Here is a 27084-nt window from a genome sequence, read left to right as displayed (position 1 = left end):
GCGGAGCTCTCACAGAACCACTCTGTCAGCCCAGCTCTAAATAAGCTAAAATAGAACAGAATCAAATTTCCTAGAAAATTTAAGAAGCAACTGAACAGGTAGATTAGCACAATAATGCAACAATTTTTGCAGCAATGCACTCTTTTTGCCAACATTAGCCTTCCCATAACCGACAATGGGATTCTCCAAAAAGCAACATTGTCCTTGAGAGCAGACAAAGCCCTCTCATTCTACATGATAAATGTGGACCCCTAGGTATTGGAATGAGCGACACTCCTGCTGAAGTGTTTGACCATGCCTTTATAGTGGTGCAATCAGTGGGACTACATTCCCAAGTAGAGTAGCATGTCACCGACATACAAAGAAATAGTATGTACATTAATACTATAGAATGCTACAAAAACCTCGAGGTGTTCCATATTCGCAAATGGTACATGACTACAGAACCTGACCCCATCGTTCCATTTACTGCTAAAATGTAGCTTTGACTAAAAGCATCAATCACGTTTTCAGGTCAACACCCATTACCGCGTGTTGTGAACTCAATATAGGTGTTGTATGCAACACATAGATTCGCTGTATTATATTGAAACAAGTGCTGTCCCTCATATAAAACACCTTTGACCTGGATGTATAAGAAACCCGAGCACCCAGCCTGCAATTGCGTTACTCACAATCTTGGAAGGCTCAGTACTGACCAAGATCGAAACCATTCTTTCTAACCTTCCTATGTTTTGGAAGAAGAAATTACAGCTACACTTGTCGAGTAAGGCATTAAAGTATATCTTTCAAAGTCACAGCTAAATACATGTCGACCAGCTTGAGTGCTATTACATCTACATAATACAAATAAAAACTGGAGGGGAAACTGCTGGCACTGAAGGTCTTCCCCTTAACTATGTGCTTAGCCTTTTAACTTTGAATACCATAAAAGGGTTATCTGGCTCACTCTCCTGGAGATGTGAGGCCTAGAATAACAAGACTGAGACATTGTTAAAGGGAAACTGTAAACTGGCCTCACAAGACAAGAACTATTAAAAAAGGATGGAGCTGCCCTGAGCAAATCACAATTCTTAAGAGGCTTACCTACATCAACCAACTAAAACAATAAAGTAAAACTCTTACTTTAGGATTAAGCTGATCACAAATGCACCAGTCTTGCACTCAGATCAACTTAAAAACACCCTATAATGCAATCAACAGCATAAGCACCACATACCATCAAACACAAACATTTAAACGACCAGGAAAGTGCAACACTGGGCTGGTTCTCATTTTGCACTTGTGAGCTCGGTGACTATGGGAGCCGAGTGAAGGAGGGGTGGTCCTCCAGTGACGTTGGATTCCCAGGTGGCCCCAAACACTGAGGGAGACCCACTGACACTGGGCGTCATGTCACTGAGACATGCCAAGTGTCCTCTGCCTTGTCAATAGAAGCCTGTGTTCCATGGAGCAGGTTCAAAGGGCCTCCAAGGGCTTCAGCGGCTGACCACTCAAGGCTAGAGAGGTGGGACACAGCAGGCAGGACATTCATTGTTGGGATTTATGGGAAAGGCCATGGTGGATTCATCTATCAAGAACTTTAAGCATTTTTCTTCGATTGAAAAAAAAATCAGAAGCCACCAGAACGCCCCAAATCCATTACCCCACTGGAATAAGAATGCAAAGAAAGTCCTTTGAGATCCCTCAATGGGGACAAAGATGCCTATTTCCTCAGGTTATGCCTATCTTCTCGCGCTGTAAGAAGCAGTGCCAATTCTACACTATGACTACCCAACTGATCCGACGAGAAGGGCAACCCTAGAATCTTACCTGAAAACTAAAAGAAATACATGTAAAAATCCTCTGAAGCCACCATGTTGGATTGTACATTACAGAGGAGTGTGGTCAATTACCTGAATAGATCTCTGGTAATTTACCTTGAACCAGTTTCTTTCTGGCACCATCTTCCAGTTGCTCACAGTGAGGTTACTGTTTCTGAAGTCCAATGGCCCTTGACAATCAGATCTTGTAAGTGTCTGCCACTTCTACAACAGCGATTTACAAAAGGGGGGTGGTGATGAACAGAGTGTCTGAATTGAGCAGACCACTCTTACCCAGTCCAAAGATCAGGGCTTGATCCATCACCGTTATTTATCTCACTGCCCCATCCCAGCTCAGAACCTGGCTATATGCAAATCAGTCTGTCCCTGGCCCAGTGCATCATGGGAACAGGGCAGACTAAACTACCAAGCCAATTCTTTACCAGAAAGGAGACAAGCTACCGGGGACCGGTTTCTGGCATTTCAGCCGTCTTCGGCCCGGCTTGCTTGAATCCTGATGGAGCAGTGAGAAAGGGACTCATGTCTGAGTATACCCTGCCACACCTATAGTGGCCAAAATCGATTTACAGAAGGGGGTGGTGATGAACAGAGTGTCTGAATTGAGCAGACCACTCTTACCCAGTCCAAAGATCAGGGCTTGATCCATCACCGTTATTTATCTCACTGCCCCATCCCAGCTCAGAACCTGGCTATATGCAAATCAGTCTGTCCCTGGCCCAGTGCATCATGGGAACAGGGCAGACTAAACTACCAAGCCAATTCTTTACCAGAAAGGAGACAAGCTACCGGGGACCGGTTTCTGGCATTTCAGCCGTCTTCGGCCCGGCTTGCTTGAATCCTGATGGAGCAGTGAGAAAGGGACTCATGTCTGAGTATACCCTGCCACACCTATAGTGGCCAAAATCGATTTACAAAAGGGGGTGGTGATGAACAGAGTGTCTGAATTGAGCAGACCACTCTTACCCAGTCCAAAGATCAGGGCTTGATCCATCACCGTTATTTATCTCACTGCCCCATCCCAGCTCAGAATCTGGCTATATGCAAATCAGTCTGTCCCTGGCCCAGTGCATCATGGGAACAGGGCAGACTAAACTACCAAGCCAATTCTTTACCAGAAAGGAGACAAGCTACCGGGGACCGGTTTCTGGCATTTCAGCCGTCTTCGGCCCGGCTTGCTTGAATCCTGATGGAGCATTGAGAAAGGGACTCATGTCTGAGTATACCCTGCCACACCTATAGTGGCCAAAATCGATTTACAAAAGGGGGTGGTGATGAACAGAGTGTCTGAATTGAGCAGACCACTCTTACCCAGTCCACAGATCAGGGCTTGATCCATCACCGTTATTTATCTCACTGCCCCATCCCAGCTCAGAACCTGGCTATATGCAAATCAGTCTGTCCCTGGCCCAGTGCATCATGGGAACAGGGCAGACTAAACTACCAAGCCAATTCTTTACCAGAAAGGAGACAAGCTACCGGGGACCGGTTTCTGGCATTTCAGCCGTCTTCGGCCCGGCTTGCTTGAATCCTGATGGAGCAGTGAGAAAGGGACTCATGTCTGAGTATACCCTGCCACACCTATAGTGGCCAAAATCGATTTACAAAAGGGGGTGGTGATGAACAGAGTGTCTGAATTGAGCAGACCACTCTTACCCAGTCCAAAGATCAGGGCTTGATCCATCACCGTTATTTATCTCACTGCCCCATCCCAGCTCAGAACCTGGCTATATGCAAATCAGTCTGTCCCTGGCCCAGTGCATCATGGGAACAGGGCAGACTAAACTACCAAGCCAATTCTTTACCAGAAAGGAGACAAGCTACTGGGGACCGGTTTCTGGCATTTCAGCCGTCTTCGGCCCGGCTTGCTTGAATCCTGATGGAGCTCATTGCACCATCAGGATTCAAGCAAACCGGGCCGAAGACGGCTGTAATGCCAGAAACCGGTCCCCGGGAGCTTGTTTCCTTCCCAGTGTAAGAATTGGCTTTTGTAGTTTGGTTTGCCCTGTTCCCATCATGCACTGGGACAGGAACAGACTAATTTGCATACAGCCAGGTTCTGAAACTGGGATGGTGCAGTGAGCTAAAAAACGGTGTTGGATCTAGCCCTGATCTCTTGACTGGGTGAGAGCTTTCTGCTTAATTCAGAGACTCTGTCCCTCACCACCCCTTGTTGTAAATATTTTTGTCCACCCTAAGCGTGGAAGGGTATTCTCAGATGTGAGACCCTTGCTCATTGCACCATCAGGATTCAAGCAAACCGGGCCGAAGACGGCTGTAATGCCAGAAACCGGTCCCCGGGAGCTTGTTTCCTTCCCAGTGTAAGAATTGGCTTTTGTAGTTTGGTTTGCCCTGTTCCCATCATGCACTGGGACAGGAACAGACTAATTTGCATACAGCCAGGTTCTGAAACTGGGATGGTGCAGTGAGCTAAAAAACGGTGTTGGATCTAGCCCTGATCTCTTGACTGGGTGAGAGCTTTCTGCTTAATTCAGAGACTCTGTCCCTCACCACCCCTTGTTGTAAATACTTCTACAACAGCAGCTTGAAGGTTCATTCTTAATGGCTTCGTGGGGCGGCGGTGCACAAAAACAGGCCATTTGGAAAGTAGTTTCTATTTATTCTCCTATCAAACGAGTACTGGATTGAAAACTATGTGCACCAATTACTCGGCTGAAATAGCTGTGTTATAAACTGCAATATAATTACCCCAAACACCATTTTTTGTAAATGCTCAAACAACTTATATCTAGAAGTGGACTTCAGATTTCTTTTTAAACTAAAAATTGCTTTGAGGCACACTTAATTTGTCTGATGGTTGGGAACTTTTCCTCTCACACCCTTTGCTGCATGGTGAGAACGTATTTCTCTAGCTGTTGCATTTACTTTTGAGGAACACTTTTTTGCAGGTTTTGACATCAGGCTTTTTGAATAATTCCAGTATGTGTCCTTCACATAACAATACTTCACACCCATTTGTCAAAAGTAATTTTTATGTCAAGCTTGTCAGTCAGAGATCCATCCTTGTAAACCGTGGATGGAGGAGAATGCTTCTAGGTCTTACTCTAGATTGGCAAAAGAAAATGCTCTCTTGTTACCACCTTTAATGTTCAACCCTCTCTCCCTTGTATCTACGGTAGGCTAGCGTAGGGTGCAGTTGACTTCCAATAAGACAGAGATCCTTGTGTTTGGAAAGGCGATGGAATTCTGGTCACCAGACTGGTGGCTGGAGGAATTGGGGAAAGCACCCAATCCAACCACCCAGGCACGGAACTCGGGTATCCTGTTTGATAATAAGCTCCCGGTGGAGGAACACGTGAAGTCAGTATCTGGCACCTGCTTTGGCATCATGCGGATGCTGAGGAAGATTTTTCCTTGGATCCCTTTGGAGGCCAGAAAGACCTCAGTGCAGGAACTACTAGTTAGTAGACTAGACTATGGGAACTCATTATTAGTGGGAATCGGGGAGGACCTTGCATCTGGGCTGCAGGAGGTGCAAAATACAGCGGCACGACTGATCCTCAACAAACCAGTACGTACCCCCTCCTGACCTCTCTTGCAACAACTTCACTGGTTGGCCATGAGGAAGAGAGCAGTGTTTAAGCTACTGACGTCGGTCTTTAAAGCACGGCAGGGGATTGGGCCGGTCTATCTAAGGAAAAAGCTAATTCCCTATATACCGGCCGCTTATTGAGATCGAGCAATCTTAATCTGCTCCGTCCCTGTAAAATCAGGAAGACCAAAATGGGAGGGCGCACATTCTCATATCTAGCTCCACTCCATTGGAATCATCTGCTGGATGAGATCTGCGCCTGCACAAGTTAGGGGCAGTTCAAGAAGAAGTTAAAATCACTGGCTGTTCTAAATCCACAACCATGTCTTAGCCTGCAGCACTATGCAGCCAAAAGCGCCGAGAGATCCCTATGGGGATGATTTGTTGCGCAATATAAATTCTAAATAATAATCATAATAGGCTCTCTAAAAATTCAATGTTGGTCAGTGAAAGTGTCACCTGCTTATATCTAGGTTTCTATACAGTGATACCCAAAGAAAATACTTGCCACTCCTTTAAAGTAAACCAATGACCATTGTTACCTCAGCTCCCAATTTTATAGTTTCCAATGCCTTGTCTGTCTTTAGACCAAACAGCACCCGTCATTTGGCAGGTTTTAGATCCTGGCTTCCACTTCCGTGCACACTGTTGAAGCTTGAGCTATCACCAACCTCCGATCACAGCGCCTTGTACAGTTCGCAATAGCCGCTATCAGTAATACACACTACTTACCTACTCTGATCTGGTTGGACAAAGCCTAAGAATTTTTACCTTTCTAACCACAGGTCGACATCACACTGCTTCCTGGCGGCTAGTGTATTGGAAGCTTTTAATGGAGCTGGGATAGTGGCAGTCTCCTCCTTCATGAAACTTTTAGATTTTGGTTGCCTCAACTTGTGTAACAAGGCAGACAGCACCTGGGTTCCAGCAAATATTTGGTCTACCTAAATCTCTGAAATAGGCTTGGCTATTCTACTAGACGCTGTGCTAAATATTACAGCACTTTCTACTTCATCTCATTATCCCTTAGAATTTTTGTGGCTGATTGCGTTTTTTCATAAATAAAAAGTTTGCCTACAAAATGCAGAGGACGGCAACATGGGTAATGGTCTTGTGGGATTGAATTCATACAAAAATATCCTTTTTTCCCTGTGGCTTTCTGTCGAATGTTGTTGATGTCTTCTAGGCTATTGAATAGAGTCACCATGCTCCATCTGGGGAAGAGTTCAAAGTTAGAAACTCTGGCACTGATTACCTAGTACAGTGTAAAACAACTTAATTACCTTTCGCAACACTTGCTGATGGATATAACCGCAGGTCCCTCACCTCTTGAATATGGGCCAGGTGTGAGACTGGATCAGTAAAATCTTTAGCAATACCACTGTGTGCCAGTAGGTGGTGTCGTGCAGCTCTGCACTAACATCGTTCTGCTCGAGAAGTGACGTGCGGAGTTGCAAACCCGTGCATGCCGATGTCAGTTGCATGCTAGGCTGTCTGTGCCCCAAGTCTCAGAGCCCATTAAAAGACTGGCTGTTACCAGAGTGCAGATGGGCGACCTTTTTAGACGAAGAAGAGAGTCCAGTTCACAGAAGCCTGAGGAATGGAAGGTATCCACCAGACAGATCATTATCGTAGGTCACAAACGTATTCTATTGATGGCTACATCAACTGCAGATTCCTTACCTTGTGAAAGATACCACAGCGGTATCTCCCAAAGTGGCAACCCTGTGAACCGGCTCAGACCAAAAGGTACTGCAAGACCGAGCAGATTCATGACTGTAGGAACAAAATATCCTCACAATGGACAGACACCCGAGACACCATGTACGTTTTTACTTTTCTGTCTGACCCACTAGGTAAGCCCCAGGGAACACACCATCTGAAATCGCACTTCAGGTGAGCCACACTGACTTTAGGTGCTCCTACAGACCAAAGGTCTCTGCTGGACTGTGAGCAACGCACATGTACTCCACTTACGAGGTATGGTACTGCCACCTCGACATGCCGAGCTGATTGTTAATACAGGGACACAGGCTGTTTTACTTATCCCCTGAGGAGAGAGATGGCCTTCCTACCCAAAACATGGATAATGCCTACTTCCATTGATGATGTCATTCTCTTTCCAAAACGTATGGACTGCAAAGGTGCTGGTCTGCACCGGTTTTAGAATTCTTGGTATGTGATTGTTGTCAATTTTTGAGAACAGTGATAGGAACAGGAGATGGAAATTTTCCATTAGGATTATGTAACCCTTGTGAATGTGGCAACCTGCATTTAGCTGCCACAGGCCCGTGCTATGCATAAGAGCAGCTCACCTTAACTTTTCACATCTGGTCTGTGAATTCACAATACACATCCCAATTGACTGCATGGTGCATGTATTGACAAGAGGCCTGAAGACAGCTTGTTATGCCACCAAATTGCTCTTATAAACATGTTTATGTTTGCATACGGAAATGCCAATAAAGACATTTTTTTTTACAACACACACGCACACATCCCCATTGGCAATTTGTTTCTTTCCCCTATATTTGGTGTAGGATGCTCAGGAATATGCACATGAAGATGCGCCTTGAACTGTATGGCTAACGTTTTGAAATCTTAAAGGGGCCCAGCTGAAAGGGACCCTGGATTCCGGGCAGTGCCCCAATGAGCCTCTAGAGCCAGTACTTTGTTGTCCTCTCAGATGTAGCAAGTTGTAAACAATGTACCAGGATCAGCTTTTACCTCTCACCCTCGCCTGATGCTGCAGCACCAAACGTTGAAGATTGTTACAGGATATGTCTGAAGAGGAGTGAAGCTGTGTTGACCTCAAGCATAAGATGGTGGACTGCATGGAGGACAACTCGGAGAGAAAGAGAAAGTAAGCCATGGAACTGCGTGGATCTGCAGCCTAGCTCACCTGGGCTTAGTATTAGAAATAAACCGGTGTCTGCATCATGAGGTAGGTCCAGGGTGTGCTGAAAACAGCAAAGGACAATGCCTGCTATTCAATTCAGATTGCCCAAACAATTTAGGAGTAAAGGATATTTCACGTCATCTTAGATTTCCTTGACCTTGATAAAGGAACTCAACCTCTTATCTCATTCGTCTAAAGGCCACAATATCCAGTTTGGGTGTCCAACTTTATCCAGGATATTCTTACAAATGTGAGACTTCCTGAAGCTTGACCATCTAAATTAAGTGGTCAAATCACAAACTGCACATCTACAATGTCCTGTATGGAAGAATTTCCCAAAATAATGAATTCTGTGCTTATCAATTACACGCTCAGTAACATCTTAACAGTTACAAAGAAACCTAAATCTTCCCATATCTCATTATTTCACATCAGATGGCCGCCTTCTCTGGTCATTTGTCAGCCTGGTTTTTGTCTGTAAAATGTGGTAAAATATACTCTCCGTAAGATCAAAAGCATCAGATTTATTCTCATTTGCAGAAATACCTATATAGTGTGAATGCTTTTGGTGCTCAGAAATTTAACCATGTGTACACGGGCAAAAACGACAAATACATCTTACCTCTATTTTTGATAGAATATCCGCATTAGTGCTTGGTGCTATTGGTTTGTCTTTCTTCTTTACAACTGCTGAAGTAGAAACAACAGTTTTCATTTGGATAACAGATACAGTGGATGGTACATTTCTGCAGAATATGATTTTTTGATTTTTATTTGGACATAAGATGTTAGTAATTTAAGCTAATAATAAATACACCACAATCTAAGTCCAGGATGTCAACAATTCCATACTTTCGCAAGGTCTCCATGTGAGGCATCAAGATTCCGGTTCGGCCAACTGCTATAACCACTCCACTGAACTAACATCCACTTGCACTGACATCCACTTGCACCGACATCCACTTGCACCGACATCCACTTGCACCGACATCCACTCGCACCGACATCCACTTGCACCGACATCCACTCGCACCGACATCCACTCGCACCGACATCCACTCGCACCGACATCCACTCGCACCGACATCCACTCGCACCGACATCCACTCGCACCGACATCCACTCGCACCGACATCCACTCGCACCGACATCCACTCGCACTGACATACACTTGCCATTAATGCTTGCCCCTCTCTTCAAGAGTTAAGAACAGCTCTAGTAAGCAATAATGGCTAAATATCTCAGTGTTCACTATAGAGTGTAAATATTTTAATAGAACATTCACCTTAATGTGCTAGTGATTTATTTACTATATTTTGTGATATAAAATATTTGTTTTCACTACTCATTAAAAACCTTTAACAGAGTTTCTGTTCCATACCACTTTTAATCACGTTAATCTAAGTAAACCATCCAATGCATGCAATGGTCTGCGTATCGATCAAAAGAGTGCCATATTGGCCAACATTTCTGATGATCAAAATTTATTTTTTCATCATAAATAAATGAACAAATAAACATGTAATAAAAATCTGCATTCAAAGTCCAGTAACCGTGTTATTGGTCCGAGGTATAACCATAGTGTTACATTGATATAATCTGCTGACACCGATAAAGTTTAAATAGCAAAGTGAACACTAGGAAAGTTCACCCAAAGTAAACAACTTGTGTCAAAACCTGTTGAGGGTGCGGGGGTGGTACTAGACAGGCAGGGGGCACTGGGCCTCAACCGTGGTGGTTGAGGTTGATTGCCACTGGTGTCCTGGTGTCTGTCCTACTACAGCTCGGCAATCTAGGCCAAGCACAACACACCCACACTTGACTAAGGGTAGCAAGAGTGAGCAGTCGCTGTAGGGTGCATGAGCACAGGACATAACAATCAACCAAGAGACCCTATAACTTCAATGTTCACTCTAGTGTTTGTCTTAACCACATGGCTGCTAGGCGTTTTCCCGTCCTGCGCTAAAAAATCTAAAACACCATAAATCATGACGAGCTGGCCTTGTCATCCGCGCACGGCAGGTAAGCGCCATGACGAGCCCAGCTCGTCATTAGCTTCGAAGGGGTTAAGAAAAGAATGTTTATTTTAATCACGCAGCAGTTAAACTTAGCATACAAGGCAGTGACCATGGGTGATGCCCTCTAGCGGCACTACGACTGCTCTGTTTCCTTGTGCTAATCCCATCCAGGTGACCCCTTGACTGATGGTCGCCCACATTAGTCACAGCGAAAGCATGAATCAGGATCAGGTGCAATGTCAATTTTCCCCACATGTCAACTGCGCACTCAGTTCACATTTTCTTAAGGACTCTTATACTTGCCAGTGTAGCAGGGAATGAGATAGTCCTTTTCCACACTCCTCTGGGGCAGATCTGTGACGCCACACACCCGCAGTCGCTGAGCAGGCCAGGAGCAGCCTGCGTCTCCAAATCTTCATCAGCCTGGCTTGAATCCAATGCGCAGCAGCATTTGTCCCTCAGTGCAAGGCTAGGCTGCTCCAGCTCTTCACAGTGGATTGGTCATTAGCCGTGACAGCAGATGCAGGCCGTGGGCCACTACAGGTAGCTACAGCCCTTATGCGGCCGACACAGAAACCACAGCAGATGCTGGCATCAGTTCCTGCCACAAATCAGTTGTATGAGACTAGGGGGGCTGTCTTCAGCACCAGACACTCTTAGCTCACACTCAGGTTTTCAACGGTTTCTGGACGTCCCAAACAGCATCTCCTCCTGAATGAATTAATTGCAATTTCTACAGCACAATAGCAGCTTCCAAAGAAAGCCTCCAGGTGCTACCTAGCAGTGACGAGCATCCCAAGGCCTACAGTTCTTTGAAGGTCTTCAAACTTTTTTTGAACGTCACTTCTGAATTGATGTTTCACAGCTCTCGCTGCAACTCATTCTCCAGCTTTGCAGCAAGTCCAGGCAGAATTCTTCCTTATTTCAGCGGGCAGACAAGGATTTAGGCACTCAGTTTCTCCAGCAGAAAGTGTAGACTTCAGGTAATGTCCCTTCAACTCTAGGAGACTGGCTGTCAGGCTGACGACCGCCTTGGTTACACAGCAGTACTGTGCGGAGCATTCCCTTCCTTGGTCTTTAGGGACCTGGAGCTCAAACATAGCAGGTAGTTTGGGTGCAATTTTCTTCACACATTTGCTAAACAGGGTTGTAAATCCACAGTCTCAAGCTTCAGGACCGTTTTAAAGTGGTTCTGTTTTCACATGACCTTGTCAGACTGCTTCCCACACAGAGACTTTGTGTAGAATAATTCTTCTCTGAGCGGGTAGAACTGGTTTTGTCTTCAGACTGACTCCCTACTATTCAACCTGACCACTGTGCACTGTTGCTAATGCCACTGCAAAATTAACTTAATTTTGCAGTGACATTAGCAATAGTGCATAGTGGTCAGGTTTAATAGACTTGAAGTAGGGTGTTTCAATGTAGGCGTGTCTAGGCAGCACGTAACCCACTGTAGCACGCTCTATAAAAAGATTTAAAGTGTAGTTATTCTACATTGTATTAAAGTAGGTGTGCTTTACTTATCAAATAAGTGTCCAGACTTGGACTCCCACAACACAGGCAAAACGAAATGTGTGGTGTCTGCACCTGGCTGTCATCACCCTCTCTGAAACAGCAACCAGAACTAGACATAAGGGCAGGACTAACCCACTTAGCACAGCAGAAACTACTTTACCATCCTTCATCCCCATCATCAATCAAAAGGCCGTGCTTGGGAAGAAGTAATACGCTAACTAAAGTCTTCCTGCAATTTCTAAAGGTATCCCCGTCTCCATCCCCACTTCATCGGTGTCGACCTTCACCATCCAGCTACAGGGATGTAGGCTTTACACTTCCCAGTGCACGGAAGCTGTGCTCATTTATTATCCACCCTTCATCTTCTGTCATGTTAAGGCAGGGGCTTCCCAGTCGATCTCATTGGCTTCAGGACTCAGGCTTTCTAACACACAGAGCTTTACTACAGCACATGTGCTGCACACGCACAACACACTCCACACACACACAGGATGCTACCGCAAGGTTCTGGCCGTACACAAAAAAGAAGAACTTTACAGAAAAGAGCCTAGTAGGCCATACTCTCAAAACACAGATTAAAAGGTGTGATCATATTATCAATTTAAAAAACATGGTTTACTGCCACCACTGCTTTGTGTGTAATACTCAGGACTGGGACAGTAGTCCTCTGTTCTTACGGAGGGCACACAGGACAGGTCTAAGAACTCATGTAGTGAGGGGCAGGCCTAGACCTCTGCATACATGCTTAGAATAGCATGAAAGGAGAGACAAAATAAAAATCAGTATACTAAATGTACATGCTGAAACAAATTGTAAATGTTGGCAACTTTCCAGTTATCTTTTTCTACTGCACTACATTTGGCTATTGCAGGTTTTCATCAAACTAAAGCTGATTACCTGAGATATGGATCATAACACAGTTGTAATGTTTGTGGGTATTACTATGTTACACAGCAAACAGAGGCTTTCATGTATTTTATAATACAATATGTATCTAAAGTTTGCGATTGTTAATGTATCTACATTTAAAATTGTTAAAGGGAAAAGCTAAAAGTTAAAATACAATGTATTTCACTTAATTCCATACCGTCCCTAATGCATTTCTGTAAACCAGGCCAAATGTATAATAAGATAACCCAACAGGATAGGACATTGTTGCTATGCACCCACATACTGTTTCTAAACCTGGTTAAAATAGTACCAAAATATTTTAATTTTTAAACATTAGCACAGATTTTAAACAAACTGCCATCTAGTATATGAATTTTTAACACTACACATTTAGCCTGGCTGGTCAAGTAACTGCAACTCTTTCGCAAGGATTCTTCCCGTCAGAAGAGCTAGGCCCCTGCTGGCCAGCGGCACTCTCGAGTTTCAGTTCAATCCCGTGTTCTATTCTGCTTTGGCTGTAGTATAGAAATTGTGAAAAAGGTGAAAAATGAATCAAATTTAGCTTTGTTTTCTCCAAGGGCTCAGGCGGCCAAGCGCAGGTCCACGGACTTTGCGACTTCGCATTTGGAATATTTTTGCTGTTTGTAATATTTGGGGAATTCAACATTTATTAGACTACTATGGGCTTTTCTGTGTTGTCGTTTGGTGTCTTTGCATGTCGCGCTTCAGCGTGTGTTAAAAAGTGCACTGAAGTGTCATATGGATGGATGGGTGGCAGTACGATTATACGTTGCTTTCGGTAAGTAGGAATGGGAAGAGCCCAACATAGGAGACAGTACGTGTCTGTATCTGTAATTCATAAAAGTATAGGGTGAGCTGGCTGTGGAGAATACTGCGGATAAGGGGAGAAAGGCAAAAGTACCAGGACGCCAAGGTGTGTGTGAGTGAAGGTGTAGGTGTGTGTGAAGTAAGGTGTGTGTGAGTGTAGGTGTGTGTGTGAAGTTGGGTGTGTGTGAAGGTAGGTGTGTGTGTGAAGTTAGGTGTGTGAAGGTGTTTGCATAGGTGTGTGTGAAGGTGTGTGTGAAGGTGTGTGAGGCCCTGATCTAGCAGCATCAGCATCAGCTTCTACACTAGTCCCTCTGCCAGTACAACTGAAGATCGGTCAAAAGCAAGGAGGATCTTTGAGGGCGAGTGCAAGATACCTTTCCTACCTCTTTCTACTGGGTCGGTTAGAGAAATAACCATGGGTCCTACTTTCCATTTTTTTTCTCACCCCTATTTCACAGGATTAATTGTGACACAAGGCAGGCAGGCACCTCGTTTTCCATGTTTCCTTATCTTTTTGTTCTGCCACCACCCCGACCAAAAATGGTTTTTGCCGTACGTGCATGATGGCGACAAGGGACTGTGATCGTCAGAAATGTCTCATGAGGTAACCAAATGGCGTGCTGCGTGCCTCACATTTAGGTGCTAGCAAGTTCTACACTCAGCCGCCATGCTTACAAAAATTACTGCAACATGATATATGTAGTAGAAGGCACGGTAATCCGTGTGCTTTGTCTGAATCCTGTAGACATAAAGACAAGACTGCTGTCTCAATACACCCTATAGCATACAATAGACCTCTAATTGACCTTATGACCTGTACACATAGTAACATTTTTCCCTGTAGAACAAGATTTAAATCACATTTGAGTGACTGACCTAGAAAAATTGTTTAGTAGTTATCTCATGTTTCATTTACAGATATCTTTATTTATTTTACTACTTTTGACAAAAACTACGTCAGTTCGTTTCTGGCACATGTATTGATAGCTGCTTTGTATTGTTTTTGGGTACACAAAAAACTGTTCAGGGTGCGCCCACATTGGCCTATTTACGTAGCTGTTATGCATAGCAGAACTCTCAAACATTTCTACTCACTAATGATGTTGAAGATTGTTGATGCACATAGACAACTTTCTGGATTGCCTGCAGTAAATGTAGAGCCAGATATTTGGAGGTATTCTGCAGCGAAAAATGTGGAGTAAATTTCTTTGAAAAGTCAAATAAGCAAAATATATCAGCAGTTCCTATTGTAAGGTATAACTTAAAATGTAAATGTTAATTGATACTTGTATAGCGCACTACTCACCCGCAAGGGTCTCAAGGCGCTTGTACGAATACCGCTGTGGAACCCGTCCTGGCTTTCCCTGTGAGGCGTCCACTCCTGGGCACCTCCAAGGTGGAGGCCAGGCATCCTTAGCGTTGTGGGGGCTGTTGTGGAGATTAAGCAAGCTATTGCCCAGAGTTGCAGAGTGGGACTCCATGATTGGAATAGGCACCGAGGCGAGAATTATCAGGTCCGTGGAATTTTGAGCCCAAGACCCGCCGAGGCGGGGAATTGAACCCTGGTCCCGGGCTAAAACTCTGCATCAGGATCTGCCGCTCTAACCATTGAGCTACAGTTCTCCACTTACCACAATGATCAGTGGTGTACCACAAAAGGATGGGGCCCACCTTGCATAATGTGATGAGGGGCCCCTGAGTCTCTAATGTATCACACAAAATCGGTGTTGGCCTGATTGCCCCCTCCCCATACGCCACAGGGGCTTGTATTACACCCCTGATACCACTTTAATAATGAAGAATACCAGATAAAGATATATGTGTTTTATTCTCTGAACCTCCCCTCGTAAAAGCCTGTTTCTAGGAACAATCTCCACAAGGTTGGTCCTCTTCTCAATTCTCAGTCTTTTTCACCTCATCAGGACAGGCAGTCCTCCCGCTCAGCTCCAGGCAAGCACGAGTCTTTCCTGTGACTCCCATCCTGTAGGTGGGATGTGTTGATGTTGGATCAATAACTTAAGCAAGGTACCCTACACCGTTCCAAGCACCCGATAACATCTGGCTGGTTCTTGATGCTGTCCATTTTGCCAACACGGAGTATGATTTGGTAAATGAAGAAATCATCATTCCAAATTACTTATTATGCAAATTAAAAGAAAAGTTTAGTCTTGGTGCTTGAGAAGAAATTAGAGGCTCATCAGTAAAGCAGCAAGACCTAAAACTTGAGAGTCTACAACATTAAGACCTGTTATTTCTGATCAGAGAAAACCCATCGTTGGTCATGTTAAACTTGATATTATCTTTGTGGCAATATAGATTATGGACCCATGCATTTTTCAGTTCCCAACCCAATAACAGTAATCTATACTACTATTATAAAGAGAGAACACAAACCTTTTGGCAAGGTAAACTCAGGGACCACAGCGCCAATCCACACACCCGATACATTGTAGAAATTGTCAGGGTGTGCAGATGGACATAGGCTATAAAAAATAAAAATAAAACGTACATTTAAAAATAGAACTTTTAAAAAAAAGTAGTGCCCTGAAAGTAGCGCCGGCCGTGACGCTGCTCTGGCCGTGACGTAGCGCTGGCCACGACGTGCGTGATGACAAGGAGAAGAGACATGGAGCTGCGATGAAGTGAGCATGGAGCTGCGGTGAAGTGAGGAGCGAGGGCACGTCATGGCGAAGAGGAGTGGCGGTGAAGTGAAGATCGCGGGAAGAAGCGGTAGCTCAGGTAAAGTAAATGCTCATTGAAATCAGGGCGGGAGGGAGTCGGGCCGGGAGGGGGGCAGGAGCGGGTGTGCACAGAGGGACAGGTGGGAGGAGTGGGGGCCGGAGGGGTTCGGGACGGGAGCGGGTGTACTGCCCCCAGCCCCTTTCTGCCCCAGGCAACGCTGGGGCGGGCTGCTAGTTTTAAACTATTTTTAAATTTAAAATGTTTAATGATTTTAAATGCACCTCCATCATTTTCCGTGGAAGAAATGCATTGCTCGCCATGAACCTCCGTAAATAACAAATATTTCTGTTTCACACATGCCGTAATGCTAGTCATTCTAGAATAATGATAATTTTGTCCCTCTTGATTGGTTAGCGGTACATGGAGGCCGTTGAACTGAACGATTGTGTGAACTTCTGGTACTGACCAATTATGTTGTTGAAAAAGACCATTGTCTTATGATGACATAGGTTTTCCATCTACTCAGGCCATTGTGGAGGACGCTGACAAGAGGTTTCTTGCAACAAGAAAAGAGTGCGTATTGGAAGTCTATATGCAGAACCTAAAAGTAGTTGGAAAATCAAAGGCTTCTATAATTATAGCGGTTTCCACGAATTACTGGATGCACTGAAATTATTATAGTAATGTGGAATACCTTTTATTATGCCTAGCGGATTCCACCACTATATAGCTGGCCTGAGCCTGCCACCCCTACACTAGCAGAAACTAATAACAGGCAAGAGGGAGCACTTGATATATCTGCAGTGTGGTAAAAAAACATTCATTAAGCATACCGAAAGGGTGTCTGGTGCAGATGGACCCTAGTGTGCATAGTGAAAAAGGATGGGATGTCGTCGCCCCCCCCCACCCCCCCACATCGTCCCCCTGCCCCCCGCCGCATTTCCTAGCCGGGTATTAACATTGTTTTGCTGGGGAGGCCAGACACATTGATCATGCTGTGGCTCTGCTGTTTTTGAAGACTTCCAAGTAGTAATCCTCTTTCTCAACAAATTGCAGCTCTCTAGCAACAGGTATATGTCCTAGAATGTGGCGTGGACAACTCCAGAGGAATTTGTGGAACCCATCCAAGTATGGCAGCACAGTGTAAAAGATTTGTTTGGACACATCCAAATCATCATTGATCCGAAGTAAAAGGACTTCATGTATCAGGCAACTTATGACTATCTATTTTGTTAACTCGCAATGGAATGGACACCGCAGACCAGTAGGCATGTAGCATAAGCTGAGTCAAAAGATACCCAAACGTTGTCTTTTACCTCTAACTCAACCAACTTTGAGGGCTTTAAAGCACAGGCAGAGGATTCAAGGATAGTGCCAGTGTTGTAAGCAGTACTGAGTACACCGGCACAGTGACTTGAAAGGACCAAACTTCAATGGAAGTGCTAAGGCCAAGGCCTGGAAAGCATGGAGTCAGGAGTTGTTTGGGTGGGAACTGCTAGAGTCTCCAAACCTAAACACTTGGGTCTATTCTTGGGGAATGGCAAAGTACGTAACAGAGCAGTCCTAAATGAACCAGTATGGTTAGCCGGAAAGCTTTGACTTGTGCTGGACTGGCCAATAAGAGTCAAACATTCCAGCTTAAAATCACTGAATGTCAGAATCAGACTGACAAGGAATGTTGGATGGTTCCTGCTATTTCAGTAAGACTGCGTTTGGGCAACATAGGCATCAAAACTATGTGGGACTGAGTCTACGCATATCATCAGAATAGGTTGACCTAATTCCTGGCTAGCTTACAGTGTGCCATCTGGACCTCTAAACTTTACAAGGTACAGGCTGGTGTTTGAAACTTCAGAACAGGACAACCCTGATTCATCAAGGAAATTGTGGAAACAAATCTTACCCCTTCATTGATAACTCAGGCATGCCCAAATGGAGATACAAGAAGTACACATTGGCATTTCAAATATTTATTGAAGCAAATGGGCTCTTGTATAAAATGTGTGTGCTGCAATGATTAACAGAAGGAAACAAATTAGTGTAACCAGCATTACAAGAATGTAGAAGAAGATAAACAACTCAACAGTTATGCTGTTGCACGGATTATATGAATACAAATAATTACACTTATACTCCTACCTAGCGCTTCCTATCCCAAAGAGCATAGGGCATGCTTTTCTGGAAGAATACCTCAAGGTGGTCTAACTCCTCATCTACCTGTGGATGCTGTGAGGGTTGCCTAATTCCTCAGGGCCTTGCCACTATTACCAGCCCTCCCACCTATGCACACCGATCTCACTACAAGGGTTATGTTCTGGCGCACACTACCTCCGAACAGGCAGGCGCCCTTTATTTATCCCCTCTGGCTGCGCCCAGCCCTTGGCTTGCATGCAGCGTAACTTCTCCGTCATGTGGCTTGGTTGATAACTATATCCGATATAACCAGAGATGCTTAAAGAATACAAAGAGAAAGAAGGAAAGTAAAGGGAGGATGACAAAAGACATGAGCATGAAAACAGTACAGACAGCAGCAAATATTCGGCACCTCGCGGCAGCAGTGATACCTCTAAGTCCCTAGTTACCTGCTGCACTGTTGTACCTCATACAAAGACTTAGTCTCTGGCTCGTTGAGTATTTTCTCTCAGGGGACATCGGACCATGGGTTCCTCAATTCACTAGAGGAAGCAGCGGACAGGATCCTTCACCTGCACTCCCATTAGCTGGTCGTTCACTCACCAGGCTACATTGTTGAATATAACGTGGGTAATCTTGAGCCGGACTCAGGCTTGCCTATAAGTCAATGTTGTCTGCCAGTGGATCCGATTCCCATTCTTGTTCACCCCGGTTGCTGTCTATTTGGTGGTTGGGGGAAAGTTTCCGGAACCAAGATACGTTTCTTGTTACTTCATTGCCTCCTCTCCTCACCGTCACCAATGTGCCTTTAATTCCCACCACCTCCCAGGATTCCCATTCAAAGGGTGTTTGAAACTCCTACCCAGGGTGGAGATTCTTGAGGACTAATGTATTGCCAACTTGCAGGGTGGGGCATACAGCTCTCCTGTCCCGGCTGGCCCTTTCGTTATTGACCCTCCTTCACTCCTGGGACGAATCTTAATCTAAGACCAGGGCTTGCCACGTCTCTGAAGGCCCGGTTTATTTTAAGGGCACTCTGGGCTCATCTGGTAATGCTATTGAGTGTTTGCTGGTAGGCACGTAGGGAACTGTTACATGCTACATTTGGAATACTCACCCCAATCTACTCCAAGTCTCAGAGCCTTGTTGAGAGTTCTCATGAAGCGCTCAACATCCACATTGGCTTCAGGGTGATGCGCCAGTGCTTGATGTTGAGCTGATGTAGATATTCTCTGAACTTCTGACCCTGGAGAGGAGCTCTATTGTTGGTCTTGAATTCTTCTGGCAAACCTAATAGTGCAAATATCTTCTCCAACATAGGTTTTACATACTCAAATGCTGTCGAGGGGATCAGCTCTACAGCAGAAAATTTAGATTAGCAGTAAATCACAATTAGCATTGTTCTGCTATCAAGAAAGCTGCCAAAATCCATACAGATGGAGGACTAGGGCTGCTGGCAGTATTTCTCCGTGATTATGGGTGCTATGGGAGGTTCTCCTCCTGTGATAATACAGGGGTGACTCGTCCCAACTGTTTCCTCAACCAGACGATCCATGTCAGGTAACAGTCTTGCTTCTCGGGTGTGCTTTCGTGTTGGCGATGCCTTGGTGACCTGTGTGTGCTAACTCCACAACTATTTAATCAATGGCGGGCCTTATATATCTTTCCCTTTAAATGGCTTTATTATGTTGATGCAGAGCCTCCTGGCACAGGGTTGTATGGGCTTTGGTGCAATAACAATAGGAAATACTCTGGCAGTCAGACTGCATACCTTCTAAATGACTCCGTCCTTCTTCAGCTGGTCCAGTTCTCTCTCTACCTGTGGCCACAGATGGAAAGGCAGTTTGCGGTGGCAAAGCTTTATCTGTACACTCTTTAGGCACCGCAGCCCTGTGTACAGCTGCGAGAGCACGAACAGTATACGGTCTGCATGCATTTGGTGTACTGGCCTTGCAAACAAAACTAGCCCTAAGACATCTGCTGTATGGCACCCCAGCAGGGTTCCTGTGCTATCTCTAACATGGAACTTGGTCTTCATTTTCACGTTGGTGCTGGCGACTTCAACTTTGGCGACTACCCTTCGGGGGATAGTGGTTTTGCCTCCATAAGTGTATATATGGGCTTTCGTGGGTTTAAGGGCTGGCTATGTGTTTAGCTTCATCAACTGTTCGAGTCAATGGCATGGACTGAGGCTCCAGTGTCAATGGGAGGTAGCGTGGCCTGAGCCCACCAAGGCTACTTGGAGCTGAAGCTCCGTGGTAGCCCAATGCCACGACAACCAAGACTGCGCCAAAATCAGCTGGTAAACCCCTCTCCCGACATCGTAACACTGGGTGCATCTGCCGCTGTGAGCACCGTTCCCCCTAACTGCTCCGGTGCTGTGTAATCAACTTAAAATTTGACAGGTGATTGCGCCTCAAAATGGCGCTTGGGGTTTAGTGGACTTGTTTCTATATACAACTGAGCTGGGGCCACGAAATCAGGAGCGGGCCCCTGAGAGACTGCGTCGGAGGAGGAGCGAGTCCCAGAGCTGTCCCCTCTGCATCCCCGGTGTGCACAAATGTGATCCGGTGGTGGCTGCAGGGAAGTGACTGCCTGCGAACGGCATAGGGAGTGCCACAGCGGCGAAACCCTGCGGACCGGGACAAAACAGCAGTGATAGAATCTTTTGTCACCAGTGTTTTTCTGGTGAGTCAGGGCACAAGCGCTATCACCCACACTGGGAGGAAATGGTGGTGTAGGATAGGGCCCCCCGCAACGCCTAGACATGTAACAAGGCTCTAAAGCGGCCTGCCTGACTCTAAAGTGGCAACCAGTGAGACGTCTGACGAGGGTAAGACTGCACACCGGAGGGAAGGCACAGTCCAGGCTATAAAGGGAAAATGGGAAAGAAAAGACAGCAAGACCTTAACATTCAAAGCTGGGGTCCAAAACATGACGCCCTCCCCTGGTTTCCTCCGGGCACTGCTCGATCTGCGGGCCTTCCTCCTATGGTGGAGTTATGCCAGTCCGGAACAGGAGTCCCCCCTCTGTGCTGTGACACATTTCAGCATTTAAATAATAGTGGGGGGTTTTCTGGGACCTCCCCCCGACAAAACTATCTGGCCCTAGAGACTTTGTTAGAAGCTGAAATATTCTGTGTAGAGGCCTCAAGACAGTACCCGACCTCAAGAGGTCATCTGGACTTTGCGCTGACTGTTATTTCTCACTTCTCCAACTCCCCTGCTCTACTACAACATTCTCTGATTACACCTGACCACTATCCAGACAGCGGAGTCTGAGCATTATGGCCAATGCCCGGTGGAGCTGCCTTGACAGCTATTGAGGAGATTGGCTCTGGTTACTCCTTGCGGCCGTCTCCTACCCAGCCGGACATTAGATACAGTTTCTCCCAATCTCCCTGTTCGGTCTCCTTCCTCCCCCTCCCTTGACGAGTTTCCTTAACATTGTTTTTCTATCCTAGGTTTGTCTATGCTCTTTTAACACATGTAACTTGTAACCTGCAACTCTCTGATCTTCATGTAAAGTGCTCTGATACCTCCGGGTCTAGCCAGTGCTATATATAACTCATTAAATAAATGATCGCAGAGCTGAACACTCTATTCACCTCAACCTGGCACATAGGTGGTGGCCTTTTCTTCTAATTTTGTCAAGTAGTGTACGATATGATGAATAGGTCTGCACCGTCCTCGTCTCACGGACAACTTTCACCATCTTGGGGGGGAATGGAGGCACGGCTATCTTCTGGGTCCTCCAGTGATAGATTGCAGATGTTCCACGTCTTCCTTCCTTGGTTGGCGGTGCCTGCCCTGCAACTGAATTTGTGGCATGCTTTTGCAAAGTGATTGGAATCTCCATACTTTAGACACATTTTTCTTTTGCCGGACACCCTTGTGGCAGGTGACAGGGTAGGGCACAACTTCTGCATGACTTCGCACATGATTTGTGCGGGTTCGCACCACCTGCTTTTACCGGGCACCATCTAATGGAGTCTATGTGGCCTTCCTTATTTCCCACTGTACCCGCTTTCGTGAGGATTGTGCAGTGGGCTAAAGCAGACTCCATAGCCCCAGCACGGCTGTCCACTAGCTCTGGGACATTGCCAATAGTAGGATCTCATTTAGGGTTATTCCCAGTGGTCGATGTATCAACTTCCGAAGGTTGAAGGATTTGCATCTTTGAATAAATTGGGCTCTGATCTTGTCCCGTCAGACTATCCCAGTGCACATGCTAGCAAGTTAGCACAGCCAATCAAAAAACGTGTCCACTTACTCCCCTTCTAGCCGGTGGGCTTGCGGCAACTTGAACCTTTCTTAGTCTGGATTCAATTGCAGGTCAAAGTGTTTATCTAACACAGCCACCACCCGTCAAAATCATGGTCAGCTCCTGTGCTTGACAAGTTCACAGATAGATTATATTGTTCATGCTGCCCAGGTGGAGCATGAGGGGGCGCTTTACAGCACCATCCGTTTCCCTCAAAGCATGAAAAAAAATGGTTCAGTTGGCATTTCTAATGGTGCCACTGCGACGCGGACTTTGCAGGTTCTTTTAATTGGCAGAATGGTGGCAGCGCAGCCTCGGGTGCCTGAACACTTTATTGCAACACAGGCGGTGTGACATCCACTGCAGCCGCTTCTTGGGCCTTGCCGACGCCTATGCCCTTTAATTTCTTTTATTCTTTGAGTGTACTGGGTGCCTACTTCTTCCCGTGGATATTCTCTTCACTGCCAGGTGGAAGCGCTGAAGTGGTGTCAATGTGCCTTGCTGCACTCCCTAGGTCAGGCAGGAATTCCTTCTTACAATGGCACACTGCCACTCTCCTCTCTTCAGTGAGCACAACCCCCTGTCTCGTTGAGCGAGCACTTCTGTGCGCATCCACCGCACTTGCAGTTTGTTTTGTTCTTACTTGTATGGTTCAGGGCAATGCTTTTCCTGGCTGCAGCCGTCGGGCCTTGTTCTCGTGTTATTGTGTGCGAGCCTGCGTTACTCTGCTGCCTTGTGGCGCTGTCCGCAGTCTCACCTCACCGAGGATGCCACTCTCTTTCAATATACGGATGACCACACCAACACCAGTGCAACATGGCCCGCCAGCAAACTGCACATCCGGTGCACCTTAACACCTCCGCTGGAACCGTGAACATGTTGAAGCTTCTGTATTTGTCGTCTAGGCAGGCTCAGCACAGGCTGTGATCAGTCTCTGCGGCTGCCGCTCCTTGCAGTGAGTGTCGCCCCACTCATCGCTAGTGTGAGGATGCCCTGATGCCTCAATGTCTTTTCACTATTACCAGCCCTCCAGCTATACACACAGCGCCCACTACAAAGGTTATTTGTGGCATACACTGCCCTCAAGCAAGCAGGTGCTCTTTATTTATCCCCTCAGGCTGCAGTTATCCCTCAGGGTGCTTGCGGCATTAACTTCTGCGTCATGTGGCTGGGTGGCTCACTACAGGCATGTCATCTAAGCATGGGCGGAAAATCCGTTTCGCTCGCGGATTTTGCGGATTTTCTGTAAATTCGCAATCCGCGAGATTCGCGAATCTCCCGCAAAATCCGCAAATCCGCGAGCAGCGGATTTTGCTCGCACTGTTCGCATGAGTTCGTGGCTTCCCAGTACAACTTCGCGCCCTGCGAATAAGCGCTAAATTGCAGAAATACGATCTTAGCAAAACTGAAACTACTTACCAGGTTCAAAAGTTCAGGCTCATCATTAGTAGCCATTTCCTGTAGTGCTTCCTGAGGGGCCCCTCCAGAGTTCAGTTGCCTACTTGCAACTATTATGTGACCCTGCTCTGAACCTCAGAATAGTTACACATATGCCACAAAGGTCCTGAATTACAGCTAAGGGAGACAAGCAGGACCCAGGCTGGAAGTTCAAATCCATTAATCAGCCCCTAATTCATTATTGTCAGTTGGGGCAGGGCAGGTGTTGTAACTAATTTTGCAACAATGAAAGCACTTAGCAAGTGCAAAAGATCACTAATCAGGAAGCACTAAGGAAGCAGGTGCCAGCTAAATAAATATTCTGTGACACATTAATCAGCCCCAAATTAATTCAGGTCACTTGAGGCAGGGAGGGTGTGCTTTGCTTTGCCACAATAATGTACACTGACTGGACAACCAGAGGGTGCTGTGATGAAACAGAGGGTGGCATGGGTGGGCCAGAGGGTGGCATGAGTAGTCCGAGAGTGGAAGTGGTGACAGAGAGTGGCAGTGATGAAGAAGAGTGTCCCAAACAGGCTGGACACGTAGAAACAACAAGTTCGCAAAACTTGCGACCCGACAGGTAAGTTCGCGTTTGCGAAATTGTACAAAACCCTCGCGAACTGGCAGAAACCCGCGCGAACACAAAAAAAAATCCGCAAATTCGCGGATTTTGCGAATTGCAAGTTCGCAAATCCGCAAAATTCGCAAACGCGAGATTCGCAAAATTCGCCCATGCTTAATGTCATCTGGTAGCCAGTCTTATTGTATAACAGGTCGCTGTCCCTCAAGATAGTGTTGGAATTCAGCTGGGCTAGAATTCAGGCCTAGGGCAACCATTGACAATCTATTGAGATGCTCCTCTGACTAAAAGGCTGGTGCAGTTTTTATAATAAACTAAGTTGACACATTCATTCAGTGCCTGAGCTCTGGTCTGGCTTTCATTGTTGATGCTACTTACCCAGAGCGGTCACCAAATGGACCCCAACAAACAACAACATTTCACGCTGTGTACAAAGTCCTTGTAGAGTAGGTTCCAAGGCCTGAATGTGCCGATGAAGAAGTGTAACTGTAAGCAAACCATTTCCAAGTTAATTTCCTTAAGAGGCCATGCAAGTAAACGTGTGTTAAAAGTCATTGTTTCAACTTTAAATGTGAATCTGTAAAAGGGAAGTGTTTGTACCCGGGCTCTATGTATAACCTCACGAACGACAGGAAGAGCCTGGTATATGTGAATGGCATCAGAACAGTCCACGGAGAAGTACCTTTTCCTCAATAAAAAAAGAGCATTTTTCCTTCCTGTGGCACATTTTGTAGAAAGATCTTTAGGGGAAACTTCACTGTCGGGAGAAGAGGAGAGTTCAGCATCTCCCTGCAAGTCTTGGCGTAAAGGAAATTAGAATTCTGCTTGCTGATGGACTTCAGATGCATTAAGGACCAGGAGCCTAAAGGTGGCCTTTCATGTTCAGATCCAAGACACCACATGCAGATGTCATGTGGGTCGGATCTTCTTACAGGATCTATGAAGGCGTTTAAACCCTGAAATCTTAGAAAGAGGCATTTGACCTAGTCACTGTTGAAAAGTTCCCTAATAGAAGATCTCGAGACCTGCATTGATGAGGTACAGAAAAACAGGAAATTAGGGCAGTAGATCAGCTGATGCCTTATATATTCTGATGCCACATCCAGTGGAGTGGAGTGCTGACCGAGGCTGAATGGCGCCAATTAGGGGCACTGAAGAGATACTGGTGTGAAAAAAGATTTCTTTACCAGTCTGGCACTTAAAGGATCCTCATAAGGAGAGTGTATGCAGTAATATGTATCCATTATATTAGTGTGGGTTTGAGCCAAATTCAAAATGGCACTCAAATAATTTGGAGGATCATCATGAAACAAATAGAAGAGTCGCAAGCAGTCATTACCACGAACGGCCCAGAAACTGAGGAGGTCCACAAATGCCTGCTGGGTTGCCAGTAAATAAGAAATACAAAGGTAAAAGCCTAGACAAGAAGCAGTGATGTGCGGAGAATCCCACCACCCTCTCAACTGCAAACATCAGCTTTGAAACATGTAAAAAGCTGAAAATAAGTAGGTAGGGGTCCCATGTAGAAGCAATGGCTAATGGGGAACTGAAACAAAACACTTGGGGCGCAATGGAGGAAATAAAGAGCAATATGAAAACATTCATGGGTGTAAGAGGAAACAAACAGAGCTGGAACGAGGTGGAAGGGCTGGCCCCAAAGCCAGGCCGAATGTCACACGTTTATTGTCAGGCATAAAAGAGCAGGGCTGCAGTAATCGAAAAGGCCGGAAGAGGGGAAGAAATGCAGAGAATCATAATATAAAGCATAATAAAAAGGTAAACGCTGTGTGGAAGCTAGAGGATAGTTATCTACTGGCTACACAACTAGAAAAAGAATCCTGGTGAAAGTTATTTATAAAGGCTCGTTCTGATTTCTGGAGTAATTCTTAAAACATGTTTTGATGTGGTTATGGATTCGGGCTGTGTGAGACACTTTAAAGGTGTGCATAGTTTTTGCCTCCGCAGTCTAAACTAGGTTTCGTAACCAAATGTGAGAAATGTACATTTATTCTCTTTTTACTTCAAGCCTTTCAAGAGTTGCAGCTTCTTATGACATGTTAAATTTTCTTTCTTCACTCGTAGAACACACTTTTTTTGCTAAGTGTTTTGAAGCAACATATCATAGCCCAAATTAATCTTACAGGACTTCTCCCCGACTGTATGTTGCCTAGCACAGATATTAAAGAGTTGTGTATTCATTGTTATAAGTAGGGGCCATTGGGGGAGATGGAACAACCACATAAAATATCCCCACATGTATAACTTTTGTTTTGTAGAGATTTCACATTATGTAATGAAAAACAGCTACGGTGAAGTATTCCAAAATTAAAAAAATTATGGTGATTCTCCAATTAGCATGCAAAAAGAATCTTGATTTCACTAAAGACAACGGAGGCTAACATTATGCAATAGCCTTTTACTGCTATCCCAAAAGGCTTCCCTGTAAAGAACATAACAAATAC

The 27084-nt window shown here is 45.5% G+C and overlaps 1 protein-coding gene across 1 annotated transcript in view; it reads right to left on the bottom strand.

Annotated features, from left to right (window-relative positions):
- POLR3G (RNA polymerase III subunit G) overlaps positions 1-27084 on the bottom strand; it is a 236657-nt gene that overhangs the window by 39480 nt on the left and 170093 nt on the right. The window contains exon 5 of the mRNA XM_086962996.1: positions 8895-8962. Within this exon, the coding sequence (XP_086819122.1) occupies positions 8895-8962 (68 nt within the window). The remainder of the gene's footprint in view (positions 1-8894; positions 8963-27084) is intronic.

The sequence above is a fragment of the Lissotriton vulgaris genome, chromosome 3_1 (assembly GCF_964263255.1).
Source record: "Lissotriton vulgaris chromosome 3_1, aLisVul1.2, whole genome shotgun sequence".
NCBI classification, from domain to species: Eukaryota; Metazoa; Chordata; class Amphibia; order Caudata; family Salamandridae; genus Lissotriton; species Lissotriton vulgaris.
This window is presented reverse-complemented; position numbering and strand designations above follow the sequence as displayed.